At 29.2% G+C, this 17301-nt stretch overlaps 1 protein-coding gene and 1 long non-coding RNA gene across 4 annotated transcripts in view; one reads left to right on the top strand and one right to left on the bottom strand.

The window, feature by feature from the left end:
• Window positions 1-13388, bottom strand: part of LOC107453514 (uncharacterized) — a 36081-nt gene extending 22693 nt beyond the window's left edge. The window contains exon 1 of one of the 3 annotated variants that reach the window (XM_087149258.1): window positions 13124-13388. Coding sequence is in view for 1 of the 3 variants with exons in the window: in XM_087149256.1 (XP_087005382.1) it covers window positions 4799-4811 (13 nt within the window). In the remaining 2 variants the exon portion in view is untranslated. Of the gene's footprint in view, window positions 1-4798; window positions 4972-13123 lie in introns of those variants that run through there. The other 2 variants (XM_087149259.1, XM_087149256.1) reach the window with 2 other exon arrangements.
• LOC147806673 (uncharacterized) lies at window positions 1640-16400 on the top strand. The gene is made up of 2 exons (XR_015428476.1): window positions 1640-1709; window positions 16012-16400. It is a non-coding gene; the product is annotated as an uncharacterized LOC147806673 (long non-coding RNA).
• The last annotated feature ends 901 nt before the right edge of the window (window positions 16401-17301 follow it).

The following is a 17301-nucleotide window of genomic DNA, read 5'->3' as shown; positions in this document are numbered from 1 at the left end:
GGGCTCAAAATTACAAGGCTAAGGAGTTGAACATTAGTAGTCGTAAACCCAAAAATTGGGTCAGCTGTTTAACGACAGTTATCAAAAAAAATCTTTTTTCACTTTATTTCGTGTTATGCAGGTTTTATTTCCTGCGGGTAGGTGCTTTGTTTACGTCGTACTAGAGCTGCACAATGGGCTATTGGCAACGGTCTGAGAATCATCCCTGGATGATCCGAAGACTTGGCCATCGCAGTTTTGATCCTCTGCAGAGGCGATGGCTCTCCTGCTTTGGTTGCCCGACGACCAGCAAGCGAAGTCGAGCACTTTACTGTAGAACAGTTTAACGAAGACCGATACCGCGCACCCTCAGTCCCTACGCAGGCTGATTGAAGTGGTCACCTAGCTGCTAACTGACCACAGTCAGTTAGGCTTGACTTTGGTATTTTACTGGGAACCGTGTCTTTAACGATTAGTCCACTGCGGAACTTATTTCCTGCACATAGCTTGTTATATTTAATTTGAGACCTTTTTTTCGCCCTGGAATATCTTGTTTAACCACCTTTTATATAATCTTCATATGTTTTTGGACTCTTATACTTCGTATTTGATGTTTAATTAGCCTATATTTTCATGTAATTTAAAAATAACTAGGAGGCTCCACCCCCTGCTCGCTTACGCTCGCCAACCCCCGAGAATTGCTACGCAATCCTATGTTGTTCACGCCGTGAACCATGGCTCGCTGCGCTCGCTCGCCAATGAACACAATGTTCTAGCACAAAGACATAATATATTATCATCAAAGACATAGTATTTTATCATCGAAGACATAGTATTGTACTTATGTAGAAGAATTCTACCAATGTTCTTATTGGCTTTTAAAAAAGTATATTAGCTATTTAGATTGTACATGGTGAAAAAATCAAAACATTAGCTAAATAAGAAACATATTAGCAAAATAAATGATCAAATATTGCTTCCCTAATATTCTGCATTTTAAAGCGTGAAAATTCAATGCATAAATAAACGCGAAATATAAAAAAATTCAATGCATTCAATACAAACACTTAAACGTTTTTTAGACGTTTAGGTAGCTCCCAGTAGAAAAATATCAATTCAACAGCGGCCTTTTAAAGCATTCTCACTTCAATTAATTAATTAATTCCTAATTGAGTTTAAATTAAATATTGTCATGTTTTTAGTGCATGAATCTGAATTGAACAACCTGATAATGCTCACTCTGGTTATTGTTATCTGGTTGCTCACTACGTGCTCTTGCGCGCCGAATCCAATCAATTAAAAATGAAAACTGTTGCCAGCGCGAGAAAAGAAATATCATCGGTTTTATTGATGCATACATACATACGTACGTATTAGCGTTTTATATAATATAGATGTACAACAATTTTAAAAAAAAATTACTTAGTTTTATGTGATTTAATAGGTTTTAGTGAGTTGGACATTTAAAGCTTCTCCAAAAAATATTTTTTTTCTATTAACTAGAGACACATTTTCCTTATGTAACAATTTCCTTACTGTGCTTCTTGGCGTTATTTGCACATCTATCTTTGAAAATTATGCAGTTTTCATTCTGTAAAATTTTGACTTAGCATATTTATTTAACGTTTTGTCTACTCTATTTTTTTTCCTTATTTCTGATCTAGGTGAACGGGTAGAAGTTGTTGGTATATTTAATTTTTTTATGGTTTGTACTTGCTATGGTTTTTATGGTAAGTATTTGCTAGTTTTTTTTCTTTATATCTTCTTTCTATAGTATCTTTGGTAATTTTCTTTTGAGTTGCATCTTTTTGCTTTAAGTTCCCGCTTACTAAACTCGGAACCTGAATTTACCTGGCCTTTTTAAATATTTTAGATGCTCTCTGACTTGAATTTCTATCCTTGTTATATGATTACTTTTTAGTTTTTCTCTTTTATAATATTTGTCTTTCTTCAACTTTTTTTTTACATAACTACAAAAAAAGTAAAAATAAAATATTGTAGGGTGACCTGGGGTAATTCCTGATCAAAAAATGCAAACATCTATTTTGTAAGAAAACTATTCAAGATAGAAATATAATATTCACTGGAAGTTTGAGGCTATATGAGATGAGTCCTAGGCTACCCTGTTTTGTTTGAAAATCTAATTAGAATTTAAAATATTTTAAATTTTTAGTGATCAGAAATTGCCCCTTCTCTTGATCCTTTAGGGGTAATTCCTGATCACTTCTGGGGTAATTACTGATCACCAGATTTAATCATAAAGGGGCTGTTTAAAAATAATTTTACAGTGGTAATTAATAAATAAGACATCAAGATCAAACAAATAAACTAAAAATATATGTTTGAGCAGCTAATAAAACGATTTATTTAAGAAGCAAAAATAAAGGTTAACACTTGAAATTTTCCAAAAATCTTTGTATCGTGCCATACATTTTAAGCAAGCAGCCAACTCATTCTCATGTTCTGCTGGAATATAAAAAAGAGTTCCCACATAAGTTACTTTTGCTGGATTTTGTAACTTCATTAAGAGAGAGTGTAAAGTTAAGTAAGGTATGTCAACAGCTCTCACACTGAAATTTTCATTTTAAATCATTAAAAGAAATTTACTAATTATGAAATTTTAATAACTAGAACTTATTTTGCTTTCTAGAAGTTTAGTATCCTTTTCAGGCTTATAATTTCTCACCATATTTATATTAGGCTAATTTATAAACTTAAAAATTATTCTAACAATGTACACACATAAAATTAAGATAGAAGTAAGGTAAGACAAATCGAACACATTTGTCTAGCATACGGTTAAAAACAAATTTTGTGATTAAATTGAGTTAAAATGTATTTTATAGTTGTTCCACTTGATAAATATGAACTGTTACTTAAGAAAAGACAATTAGCTATTTATTAGCTCATTTTAATACTATTTATGAAAAGAAATGACAATGATCAGGAATTACCCCAGTGATCAATAATTACCCCATCTGTAGGGGGCAACATTTGATATAGTTTCCTATAATCAATTATAATGTTTACAGTAAATGTGACACAATTAAACAAGAGCTTACACTATTTTCATATCAAAGAAAAAGAAAGTAACTCAAAATATTTATTATTAAGAGAAGGAGGGGGATCTTTGCAGAAATGTGCGCATTATGAAACCCCATCTTTGAAATGGAAAATACAGAAAGCAGTTTAAAAGGTAGTACTTATTTTGTTAGATTAAACAAAAAACTATTATTAAGTAAATGTAGTTACACCTTAGTAAAGTGTACAAGCATTCTTGTTCATGTCTCAAATTTAGAAAAAAATTATTTAAAATAAAACTTAGGTGATCATTATTTACCCCAGAAACAGAGTGATCGTGAATTACCCCGGGTCACCCTAATATTAAAACTATATTATAATAATATTTAGAACAATATTTTAACTTATTAAAATAATTTTTCATCATAATACATAGCTTTGAATGCATAGCAACCATTTTGAAACAAATGCATGATTGAAATTTAAGGACTAGTTCAAATAGAAAATTTAAAGAATACTTTTTTATGGGTTTGTCTAGGTTTTTCTGAGAGATAACTATTTTGTGAAAATGTAGACATAATTTTTGAAAATTAAAAATTTGGACTTATCGTTTCTTACGAGACACAAAAATAAAATTTTAAGAAAAAAGCATTTTGTGGAATTGTTCTACCTTTTTTCCTAAAGTTAAATTTGTGTAGGTACCGGTAAACGGTAGTAAATTTCACTTGGACAGACCCCTGTACTTTAACCATTAGAACAAAGTTTCAATTAGCAAACCATAATTTTAATTTAAAATTTCTTTCTTCTCCGCTTGATTTTTAAAATGACAAAATAAATGTAACAGAATTGAGTTTATAAATGTAGTCATTCATCAAAAAATAAATATTTAATCTATATATTTTTATATTAAAATATTCACTTTTAATTCTATATCAAAATAGATAAGTTAAGCTAAAAATATTTTTTTTTTAAATCTATGAACTCATAGGAATTTTTTTTCACAAAATTTCTTTATAGAAAATCAGATGTCAAAGATACTGTAAACATATTATGAGAAAAAATACCAGTTAATAACCCTATTGTTTCCAATAGACTTTGAAAGAGTTTGAAAGGGAAGAATGACACTATATCAGGGGATCTGAATTTGAATCTGAATTTATTGGCCTTTTTTTTTCTTTCTATTTTTGGCAAATTTGGTATTTTCTTTTCAATATGCTTTCAAAAAAGCTTCAGAAATATACATTTTCCACCAATAAAATATAATGTAGATTTTAGTTCCATGCTTTTTCTTTCAAAGGGTAGACTTTTAATTAACAATATTTACATTATTTTTTGAAATAATTCATGTTTAATAATTACTTTCTACAGCTATGCAAGTCTATATTAAGACAGCATTAAATGTTTACTTTTATTTGTGCTTTCAATCTCAAGAATCAAAAGATTTTTAAAAATGTAATTTTCAATGTGTTGGAATTTAACACACACCAAGAAAGAAAGTAATTCAAAATATATAAAATATATTAATATATAAAAAAAATTAGTTGATTTAAATCAATGATTTTTTTAAAATAATCATTTGATTTAAATCATGATTTAAATCATGATTTAAATCAACAAACCCTGTATGTAATGCTCATATAATAAGGGGCCCTATAAAATAGCCCATATAATATGTGGCTGTGTATTATAGTTTATCTAATATGTAGCCCTTTATTATAGCCCATACAATATGTGGCCCTTTATAATTAACATTTTCCCCCAATCTGCAAGCATTATAAAATGTAAAATTGAAACTTACTTGTTAAATCCATTAATTTCAATCTTCTCAATTTTTTAAATGGATAATCTTAAAAAACTTGAAGTAATAAACGCAGATTGAACATTTTTTTTACTAGCATTTCTAGAAGTGAATACGATTTACTCCACTGGGGGAGAGAGAATACTTCTTATCTATTTTAAAAAATATATTTCAATTCAGTTTTGATTTTCCAGGGTTGCTATAATCTTAACAATGCAATTTCACATTTGCAATGTTCCAATCTAAAGTCGCCAAATTATAATCCCCGATAAATAAAACTGGAATTTATTATTACTTACAATTTTTACATTTTGGTTTTCCTAAAGAATATTAAAATGTGTTGAAAATGCTTTGTTATTTTAAAAACTGTTGACAAAGATCACACATAGAAACGAAGCATTTTATTTCTAATTTCAATTTTATGGTCGAAAACATAATAATGTCTCTCATGGGCTGATAAAGCGTCACAACTCAAAAAATCATGTTTTGAGATAAGTGGATTTATAGTTTTGTAGCTAACATAAGAAATGCTTTAGTTTGCTTAACCAAAGATTATCTTCAAGTTGAATAATAAGTTGTGCTAGTATTGCTGCTGAAAAGAATGTGTATTTTCATATTTACACCTGTTCTTAGTCAAAACTAATATTTTTTGAGTTGTGCCACTATTATAGTCCATGAGATATGTATTTTATTTAAACAAAAGATTTTGTATAGGTTTACGATTTTCGAAATCGCTCTTTTTTATCTCGAATTTTTAAACTGTTGTTTCGAATAAAACAATACCTATCTAAATTTCTTTTCAAATCTATATAAATTTCTTTTTGATCTAAAATTCTAAATTTTGTTGAAGTTTTTTTTTTACAAAATCAAATTTTTACTACCTATTAGTTAACTAGTTTCCGTGCCTGTGAGGATGGAAAGTCGTCAACTTTCCGATTGACTAGAGCGCTTAAATTTAATTTCGAGCACCTTACTTCATCCTAGTTTGATTCGTTTCCGGTCTACATTGTCGTTACCGGACTAAAATGAGTTTATTGTCAATAAAATTTCTTTTAACTAATCAAAAACTTTTCTAAGAACTTTTTAAGCGAATCGAACCTTTTTTAAATACAATACTAAAATTATTTTAACCAAATATAGTTAAAAACAACAAATAATTTTTCACACGTATTTCTTATTAATTACTATTTTATTTAAAAATAGTAAAAATAAACTTTGAATTGTAAAGTTTACAAATAGCAAAATACAAAAATTGAACAAAATCGGTCGAAAAGTTTTCAATCTGCGACACTCAAATAGAGTTTCGCAGACCCCTATGGGTACCGTGGAAAGATCACAGGAGTTTGGACATTTGTACATACATTTTAGTTAATATGCAAGCAATAAAACTGACAGATAAACTATTAAGAAAACAGCGCTTTTTTTTATAAAAAAAAATTCTAGTTTTTATAGATTAATAATTCCTTTCTCAAAACATTTCTGTAGTAATTTTTTCAAAATAAAAATCTTAGTAAGGAAAAGGTGAGGAATGAAAATTTAATCTTACTTAAAAAAATGAAGTTATTTTCAAAGTCATTGTAGGTATTTACTCTTAAAAGATTTGCAACAAACATATTTAAGGATTTTTCAAAAGTAACAATATTCAAGTTAAATAGTTTTGTCAAATCAAAATAAATATAATCCGCGTAATCCTGGATAAGAAAAAATGTTAAATTACTATAGAAGAAAAATAAAATCCACCGATAAGGGGCTAGATAGTGAAATTTATCGGGTGACCATTGACCACTAGAGGTAGATTTATTGGTGGCCACTTTTTCCTTCCCACCTTTTTTTGCGTTATAAGCATATTGATAATGATATTTCTTCTAAATTTTTATAAAAATATTATTCTTAGTTTAAAAAGGATGTTATTTAAATTTTAAGATAATATTATTTTAAAAAATATATTATATTTATCATTATAACGTCATGTTTTAAGAAAAAACAATTTCAAAAAAAAAAAAAAAAAAAAAAAAGGAAATATAATAGGTTTGATTTTGGAATGGTTTTTCTTATAATCAATTTTAAACTTCTTTAATAGAATTAATTATATACAAAAACATTTTGGAAAATTGAGTCTCCTAGTTAAACATAAAATATTAAGGTTAGGATACCCAGAATAAAATTCGATCAGGAGTCTACAAAAATAGGCGAACAATATTTTATTTAAAACTTGCATTTGAACCGGTTACCACTCAATAAAAAAACACCGTCGTATTAATTACTTAATAGCCAAATTCAACTTCACGTACTAGGGATTATAAATTTCGTTTTTAAATCACCAAATTCATTTTACCGTGAAACCTTTGTATCATTAAATTAAAAGGAATTATTCTTGTATTTGTTTCCATAATTTTTATTATTTGCTTTGCATTTTTTAAAATTTTTATTCCTAAGTTATAAAAAAAAAGATAAAACGGTATTTTATGAAGAAAATTTCATTCAATTATACTTATATTATTGCATATAATTGCACGAAGTTACTTGATCAGTGATTAATTAAATCTTTGGATGTTTCAAATGATTTTAAATTGTTCCAAAATAATAACTTTTGTTCAGGAATCAAATTTCCAAGGTTTTTTATTGAGTGTCTTTTTTATCATCTGTGTAAGGAGTGTCTCGTGTAGAAAGTTTAATTTTTTCTTTGCAACAGACGATTTTAAGAACATCTGTCTAGTTGTCATCTTTGAAAGAATTCTTCAATTATCAATTCAAAAATTTTAATCCTTCTTTGGAATATCATCTTCACCATCTTATTCAAGTATGATAAAATGTGGTTAAAATGAATAATCTATCAGAATTTATCACATTTGCTAGCTGTTATTATTAACCCCTTCCTTCTCGCTCCCGTGAAAATGACGGGGTGAGATTTCACCTGCTATTTCTCGCTCCCGTGATATTGACGGGCTGGAGTGTTCAGTAGTAACGCGCCAATAAGAATAAAACTAATTCATTTCTTTTGCCTGGAAAACATTTCATTTCTCATTTTACACACCTGATGGCAGTACCAGGATATTTTTAAGGTAATTGTAGATAGTTTATTTTAAACTAGTTGCAGCACTAATCAAATACGTAATACAATTACAAAAAGCCAAACAAATAGGTACTTTTATGACCGTTTTCTTGAAAATTAACCGATCGTTAAGGGGTTAATACAAATCTGAATACCGCGTTCTCTTATGGTTCTCAGAGGATGACGTCACAAATCTACTGAGAGATCTTGACTCTCGGTGGCTATGAATTAACTTGCTCTTCTCTTTAGCCTTGGTTGCGCATTTAAAAGTAAATTGTTTCTTTCCATTAAATACATATTCTAATGATTCTTCAGTACTTAACATAGTTAATGTTCATATTTTTCGTCAGGTTTCAGAACATAATGATATCAAAACAAAAAGTCTTTGCAAATAGAATAGTATTTTCAAAGAAAAGTTTGCAATGTTAGACATTTTAACATGATCTGGGATATTCCACCTGCCAGAAAAAAAAAATTAATTTTTAACTTAAGAAAACTCAAAAATAACAGTAAAATAATAGACAAAACCTTTTTGATTTGGTTCTAGAAATAATTTATTTTTACAATTCTAGGAGAGAAAGATTAAAAAAGAAGGCAGCATGAGAGTGGGTTTCAAAACAAAGCTCCTTCCAAATATTTACCAAACTTTTTCAATATCTCCGGGGGAAAGAAAATAATATTTGTTCGTTAAAAAATACAGATACTTAATGCATGGGCAGTCAACTGCACGCATAAATTAGCTCCAAGAAAGTGGAAAATGTTATGAAAAAATACACAGAGGGCGAAATAAAAAGTGAACATCGTGAATACTTTTGATCTAATGACTGGATTTTCACGTACTAAGAGTCACTTAATACGATTCTAAGGTGTAATCTTAAATATGATAACTGTATGTGTAACCTTAAGGTGTAATCTTAAACACGATAACTTACTTTTTCTAAAAATAAATGCATTTTTTTCTATGTATTCGAACTCGCGATCCTCAAAATATGGGTTTTAGCAGTAATCTATAAAATATGTTCACAATAGTTTCTCTTAAATCTACAGGGAGACATAATGTTTCGGCTGGTGAGGGGTCGAAAGTTTAGACCCCTTAATTTAATAACATCCTTTTCATGAGGGTTTTTCTTGTTTGCATTATTTAATATTTGAATATATATTTTTACTTTTTCTCAAAGCACATGAAAAAGACATTTTGACTTTTAAGGATTAAAACGTCCATATTAAGATTTTCCATTGTTTCACTATACATGTTCCTTCTAATCAATACGCATCAAAATATGTTACGATCCACGAGAGATTTTTTTCTTTAATTATTGCCAGTAAGTTCCAGAGCTATTTCTTAAATACTTAAGATTATTCTTAAATGTTAAGCATTAACATTTTTTTTCAGCGTACCTCTTGCTAAAAAAAAATATCGATAGATAGCATAAAATACATGGCATACATTTAAATAAATAGTCAACGATTGCTAACAAGGAAATGCTCCTAAGTTAAACCCTTAGAATTAACAAAAAAAGAAGAACTGATACAAAATCCATAGCCAGAAAATTAGCTGCAGAATTATCATCATCATCAGCATTGGCACGACAGCCCTTTGTGAGCCTGGGCCTTCCTTAGAAGCTTTTCCCATTCTGTCCTTCTCCCAGCAATTGTTTTCCAGTTGTTGTTGCATAATTACAACGGCAAAATTATAAAAAAATTTATAACAAAATTGAAATTTTCAACTTAACTTTGCATGACGAGAATCCAACGAGAAACATCCGAGAACATAAAGTAATCCAAATTTTCATTTAGGATTTTAAATTTGGAGAGTGAGTTTGCATTCGAAACTATTTGAATTCGGATTTAATCATACATTTTGCGTTTCCGCCACCGGTGGCGCATTTTCTATTCGCTAAGAAATAGCAAGATTTTAAAGGAGTTATAAAACTGATTTTGATTATACAGGGTGCGTAGCCAAATAATTCAACAAAAAATAAGCACATTTTAAGCACTTTTCAAGTACTCAAAAAATATTTTTAAGCATTTAAAAAAATATAATTAGGCAGGGTTGGAAAGATTTTGACAATCGACAGTTTCATATTGTTTTAACCGTCATGTCAAAAAAAAACCTTTTGGCATTGTTTTTGACAATTGTCAAAAATCATTAAATTTTGAATTATGTAAAACGAATGACGTTTTACTACGCTACGGACTGACTATACGCCGAAATAGATCAGGGCTAAAGAGAATAGAAGGGCTGGTTCACTCCTTTGAAGTATCTCTCGCACCGCCGATCCTCCGACGTAACTCTAGTGACGTCACTTTGGCGCAAAGCTCGCACTTTTACTTCAAGAACGGAGCGTTTGGCCGTACTAGCTCTAACTAATATTGGACCATTTCTTTTTGCGAGATATTCTAAGACATTTGTTATTTTCTATAATGACTTTCCACAGTTTTTGCAGTGAATTTACAAGAATTTAAAACTATTATCGAAATGCCAGTTTGCGCGATTGCAACTTGCAAAAATTCTGATATAAAAACAAGAGGAAAAAGTATAATTTTTCACGTGTTCCCTAAAGTAAATGAACAACTATCTAAAGAATGGATTCCGAAATGACACAGTTAATATAAAACAGCAATACGTTTATTCTGTCGTAAAGAACTTTTATAAAAATTCATTATCTAAATAGAAACTGCCTCGTTACTTCATAAAGAAAGTCAGGTGAAAAGAATTAAAAAATAGATAAAGTCAAAGAAAATTAAAATGTAAGTAAAAAGTATAAATAAAATATATAGTATATAGTTGAAATTATCCTAATTTCATAACATATTTTTTAATGTAGTTATTCTAAATATTTATGATTTTTTTTAAAAATTATATTCTCTTCAATTTAAATATCTATAAATTATATCATCGTAAATTTAAATGTCTATAAACAATTGTAAAATTTTTAATGTCATTATGAACCTAAATTATCATTTTGTTTCAGTAATTAGTGTTTAAGTTTGATGTTTCCTAAGGATTAAGTATGAACAAATTGCTGTTAACGACCTATTTTAAAATCAGGGATTTTAAATTTAACTTAACTTATCTTTATAAAAGAATATGTAGATAAAAAAAGTGTCGATATATGCCTTCATTTTTCTTAATAGTTAAAGTTAAAACTGAACTTTTTAAAATAAAGTATTTATCGTGTCATTTTCACCAACTAACAAAATATTTTTATAAGTTTAAAATGGTATTTTTTTAATATAATAACCAAGAAAGTTTTTTTTTGAACTATGTTTATGAACGGAAATAATGTGTTAATTACGTAAAGTTTGAAGGCTAATAACCAGAAAAAGTCTAACTTATTTTTACAAAGAGAAAGATGCAAAGCTATCATATCTTTGCTTGCGATCTCCGAGATCTGTAGACACAGTGACGTTATGAGGAGGGAAATCGTAGCTTCAGCTCTAAGATCGGAGTGAACTAGCCCTTCTATTCTCTTTAGCCCTGGAAATAGATAGGGGTTGAATTATGAAAACGTTGAATAGAAAGAACAATATTAACTGTGTCTTTTTGTATAATTTGAAGTGAAAATCAACATAGTATAGGAAAGATCTAATTTTGAAAAGGGGGAAATTAAGCTCTTTTAAGAAACGCCCAATGAAAACAGCACCTTTAAGGGCTTTTAAAAAACGAAAATCGAAAATAAGCACCTTTAAGCACTTTTTTAAAAACGCTACGTACCCTGTTATATTAAACACTACGCATAAATTTCAGTCCGTGTTAAATCCCTTATAAAACTAATTTTGCTTATATTAAACACTAAACATAAATGTCAGCTCTAATTAAATCCTTTGTACAGGAAACAACCGAGACTAAAATCATTCTTCTTGAAGATTTGGCAAAAATGATAGGTCAACATTTTGAGTCTTTCAGGTTCCATTAATTGTTTCGGTATTTCTTGCTCTATATTCATTAGAATTAGACCAGATTTGAAATGAAAAATAGATTTGAAAACACAGATGTCGCATATTATATGAAGTTATGGACTTTTACAGTTTCGGAAAAAAGGAAGCTTTATTTTTGATGAATTGTAATCATTCCTTAAATATAACAAATACAAGAAAACTTAAATTTAAAAGACAGAAATTTTTATAGCATTTTTTACTCAAAAATAATGTATTCAAAATTAAGAAGAAAAGCATTTTAAAACGAAAGTATGTATTTAAAAATAAATACAAAAAAGACGATTTACTTTGATTTTTAGAAAATTATAACAACTGACATTTAGGCGCATACGAATCAAATTAATCAATAATATGCCATTTACTTAAACAAAAATTATTAAATATGTTCGTTTAAATTACGTAATTATAAACTTTTTTTTATAAAAAAAAATAAGTATAAATTACTGTGTGGTAATGAGTTTCTCTCATAGAGGCTTTAACCTTTAAAAGAGTTTAATTGAAATAAATTATTTTTTAATACGATATTTACTATATTAAAAAGATAAGATTTTATTTCATCCTTCTGCTATTATTATTGTTATTAATTAACTGCTTGGTTTTGAATTAACATCTGAATTTGAATTAACATGTAAATTCAAAACATCTACTAACAAATATTTTATCCAGATAAAATTAGTAAGTATACCGGTGAAAATGACTGGTTACTAAAAAGTACCAAGAATTTCGTAAAATAAAATTATGTTTTATTACGAAAGATTATTATTAATAATACAATTTCAATAAATATATTTTCTTTCATCTTAAAATAAAAAATATTCAATTTATCTTTAAAACATGCAATTAGAGAGAAAAAAAAAGATAAAATTTTTAAAAGGATTAGGGAAGGATTTTAAAGATTAAAATTCAAATTTTTAATGAAACAAACGATCTTGTTTTGAAAGATCAAACTTATGGAAGAGTACATTCCAGAAAATGGATGCATCACCGAATTCTTAATTAGTAATCAACAACCCCTTATACCCTTTCAAAAAAAATAGACTGATATTTACTTCACCTGCTTTTTCAAACAGCTGCTTTTACTAGCACCCACAATATAGAACAAAAAATCGTAAATTGCTTCTTAAAGCAGACGATTATTTAGGAAGATTACGATTATTATTTATAATAGTAGAAAATAAAATCCTTAAACAAATTTAAACATGTATATTTAAACATCTAACCTTCCTAAAATAACTTTAAAACAGTCAATAGTTGTAATGAAAAAAAAAAAACGAATAGAAATACATACAGAAACATCTTTAATAAATGTATTAACAAAAATGAAAACTTACATTATAGATTACGCCAGTCCTATCGAAAATTCAAACTCTTGACAAACGAACAAGAAATTAGTATTTCTTTAAAATTTACTTTCACTCTACTAGACGAGGGCGAAGACTGAAAAGGTTTTCTAGGGTTGTTATAATCTAATAGTGTTTCTGTCTGCTAATTGGAACTTGCCGAACTAAAGTCGCCAATTCGAAATTCGCCAATTCAAAAAGTGTGAACTAAAATGCCACAGACATAGTATTTTTTAACATCTTGATTTTCTTGAAGCGTATTAAAATAAGTTGCGAAATACTTTACCATTTTAAAAAATACTAACATAAATCAGAACTCGATACGAGAACGAAATATTTTGCTACACATTTAAATCGTGTAGTAGAAAACGTAACGCATTTTATTAAAAAAGATGATTTTATGTAGGTCACGATTTTCGAAATAAAGTGTTTTTTCTAATTTTTTTGTTATTGAATAACCTTGTTACTGACTAAAATATAACGTGTTCAAATTTCTCTCGAAGTATTTCCTTTATTTCTACCTTTTAACTTTGCTACCTACTTCATCAGAATCACAAAAAACTCCTTCTCGTTAGTGGAGTTTTTTCTTAAGCATTTTGATTTTTCAATGTTAGAGGGTGTTATCTAAAGATTAGCTTAACTTGAATATGAACAAGAGAAAAACCATTTAAATCAGATTTCCATTTAAGGGATTTATTTCATGCAATACACCGGTAAAGGCCGGGATAGTCTGGTTGGTAGGGCACTGGGCTCATGCCCAAAAGGTCGTGAGTTCGGTCCCCACCGGTGACTCCCCGTGTAGCAAATGGTGACTGATGCACGTTAAATCTGTCGAGTCTCGAAGTCCTCCATGTTCCCATAACAAATCAATACCTCTGGGGATACTGATCCAGAAGTTTCCTTGTCTTCTGGATTGGTTCAAAATGACAAGGCTACGGAGTTGAACATTAGTAGTCGTAAACCCAAAATTGGGTCGGCTGCTCAACGAAGGTTATAAAATACACCAGTAATTGGTGGCTCAGGGAATAGAGCGATTGCCTTCTAATGAGTTGACCCGAGTTCAAATCTCAGCGATGGCTGGTGGATACAATTTCTGCAGCCGCCACACACTGACCGCAGTGCTGGCGTGAAATATCCTCAGCAGTGGACGGATCATCGGATAAAATATTTTCGTCATCATGCTAACCATGAGGGGTTTTCATGTTTTTCCTCTCCATGTAGCGCAAATTGGGGTTAGTTCCATCAAAAAGTTCCTCACTAGACAAATTTCCTTCGTAATTGATCCAGGAGTTACTTTGTCTTCTGACTTGGGTTCAAAATTAAAAAATCTATGAAGGTGAACATTGGTCTTAAACTCAAAAAAAAAAATTCCGACTGTTCGACGTCAGAAAAAAATGAAATGCATCAATAAAGTGAAGCGTAATTGAGTGCTTGAAATAAAAAAGCATTCCTTCTCATTATAAAATACATCAATTAGGAGCCGCAGTGGCTCAGCTCATCGAGAGTTCACTTCCCATTGCGTTGGCCCAGGTTCAAATCCAAGCCGCGGCTAGTTGATACGAATTCTTCTAGGAACGATTGCAGGTATGACGTAAAATATCCTCAGTGGTTGACGGAACATGGGTTATAATCCCCTCGCCGAAGTGCTAACCAGGTTTTCCTGTTCAGGTAGCTCAAATGTGGGTTAGTTCCACCAAAAAATCCTCCACGAGGACCAGTTTCTCCCAGTGCATGATCCAGGAGTTTCCTTGTCTTCTGGGGTGGGATCAAAATTACAAGGCTACGGAATCGAACATGGATTGCTGTTAACTCAGAATTGGGTCAGATGTTCATCGCCGTTTATAATATACAAATGTTCATTTTATTTTATTTTATAATCGTCTTTGAACAGCCGACCCAATTTTTTTGGGTTTACAACTACAGTGTTCAACTCCATAGTCTTGTAATTTTGAACTCAATCCAGAAAACAAGGGAACTCTTGGATCAAGTTTTGGGAGAATTTGCCTTCGTGGAAGACTTTTAAGATGGAACTAACACGCGTTTATGTTACATGGAGAGGAAAAATGCGAAAACCTCCCACGGTAAGCTTCACGACAAGGAACTCTATACCATGACCCGTCTACCACTGAGAATATTAATCGCCAGCACTGTATTTGGTGCAAGTCGTGTGCTGAATTCGTATGGAACAGCCATCGCAGGGATTCGAACCCAGTCCACCTCATTGGAAGGCGAGCTCTCTATCCCCTGAGTCATCCCGTCTCTCATAATATACATTAACAAGGTTTTCCTTAGTCTTATCAAGAAAGAGTTTATTAAAACAAATTTTCACTGAGAAGGATTCTTTTTTTTTATACACATCACACTCATTTCTTCACATTTTTTATGTGCATTTCCTTTTTATATACATTCACGCTGCATGAAGAAAGTTTTTCCTAGTATCAAAAGTTGTTGAGCATTTTATAATGTACAAAAACCTCTTTTCTGCATGAAAGTACTGTTTTTATAAATAGAACATCTTATTCACGCTAAATAAACGAAAATATTGAAAAAGAAGTTAAAAAAAAACAATACAAAATAAAATTAATTATCCGGAATTTTTCCTTTTTTTACCCTTTATACGCTATTTCCTGAAGGAAAAAAAACTTTTTTATATATAAGACCCTTTAAAATATCAGAAAACACATTAAAAATATAATATAATAAAAAAACAAAAAACAATAAATTTAGAGGAGTTGCATGGTTTTAACATGATTTGACATTAATTAAATATGATTTGCTTTGATTGATCTTTATGTTTTAAAAAAGTAAGGTTTCAAATTTTGTCTCTTCTGTACATTTTATTAGCATAAATTATATTATTTTTAATCTTCTTTCATTAGCACAAAGGCACCACCAACTTCAATGCTTTTAATCAAGAAGAAGACTTTGGAAAAAATATTGTTATAACCAGTGCCGAACCTATTGATAAAAATATTTATTCTGCCGAAATTACCAGAATTCCAGAAGGTTATAAACAGTTTTTTCACACTTGAAAAGTACTAGTTTCAAGAACAGCTTACAAACAAGGAATGTGCATAGTTTCAAGTTTTGAGAATGAAGAACCTGTGTTTGGAAAAACAATTATTATTTTGTGAATAGGCTCCAAAGTTTTATTTGTGTGTAATTTTTTAAATCTTGTGTTTTTTACAATCAACTGAAAAATGTGATATAGTTAAAGTAATAGCACCAGAAAATGTATAATAATGAATATGTAATAAAAATATTGTTTTTTCTCTAATACTCACCATCATTTACTAATTTTTTAAAAAAAATTACAGTATTTTTTTCCAAACTGTATAAAATTTTAATCTTTTTATCAAGTAGTAAATTATGTTTGTAAAGAAGTAATTTAGTTAAATTGTAAATTTTAATTCAGATGAGGCAGAGTATATCAAGAAATTTAGTATCTAGTATCTTGTTAAAATATTGAAAATTATTTTCAGATGAACCAAAATTTCAAAACTGTAAACATTGAGGCATAACATAATTTTTATTCTAAATTACTGTAAATAAAAAATAAGTTTGCGTTCAATGCACTCTCTTAGTAACAAAAACATACTATCTATCATATTTTTGAGTGAATATTTTGTATTTTTTTAATAAATGCTGTGATATGTAAAAAAGTATAATATATTTAAATTTTGGAACTTTGCATAAAAATTATTACATTCTGTCTATGTATACAAACATTAAAGTTATTGTAAATGAATAAATTTTGTTTGAATATTGATCTGGATCTGTATATTTTTCGTAAATATTTCCAATTTATGTTATTATTTTTACACTTTTTATTGTTACACATTATTGTTACGTTATTGTTACAACGTTATTGTTACAACGTACAACAAACGTTATTGTTACACATAGTTGTTTAAAAATAAAATAGGAAACAAAATCTATAAAATAATGCTTTATATTTTGAGAGCTACAAATATATTTTTATGTAGTAAGTGACAAGACGAGGTAGGGGTGAGTGTGACATTTGGATATGGTGAGTGTGACATTTTGTGATAAAAGGGTGGATGAAAAATACTTGGGGAAAAAACGTGTGAGACATCATTTATGAATGATCTCCTAACCTAAATATTAATTTGTGACCCACAATAGGCATATTTTTTTACATCATATTT

This window comes from Parasteatoda tepidariorum, chromosome 8 (assembly GCF_982258835.1).
Source record: "Parasteatoda tepidariorum strain Cologne lab strain chromosome 8, Ptep-v5.0, whole genome shotgun sequence".
NCBI classification, from domain to species: Eukaryota; Metazoa; Arthropoda; class Arachnida; order Araneae; family Theridiidae; genus Parasteatoda; species Parasteatoda tepidariorum.
Note: the sequence above shows the minus strand (reverse complement) of the source record. Positions and strands in the feature narration are given on the sequence as shown.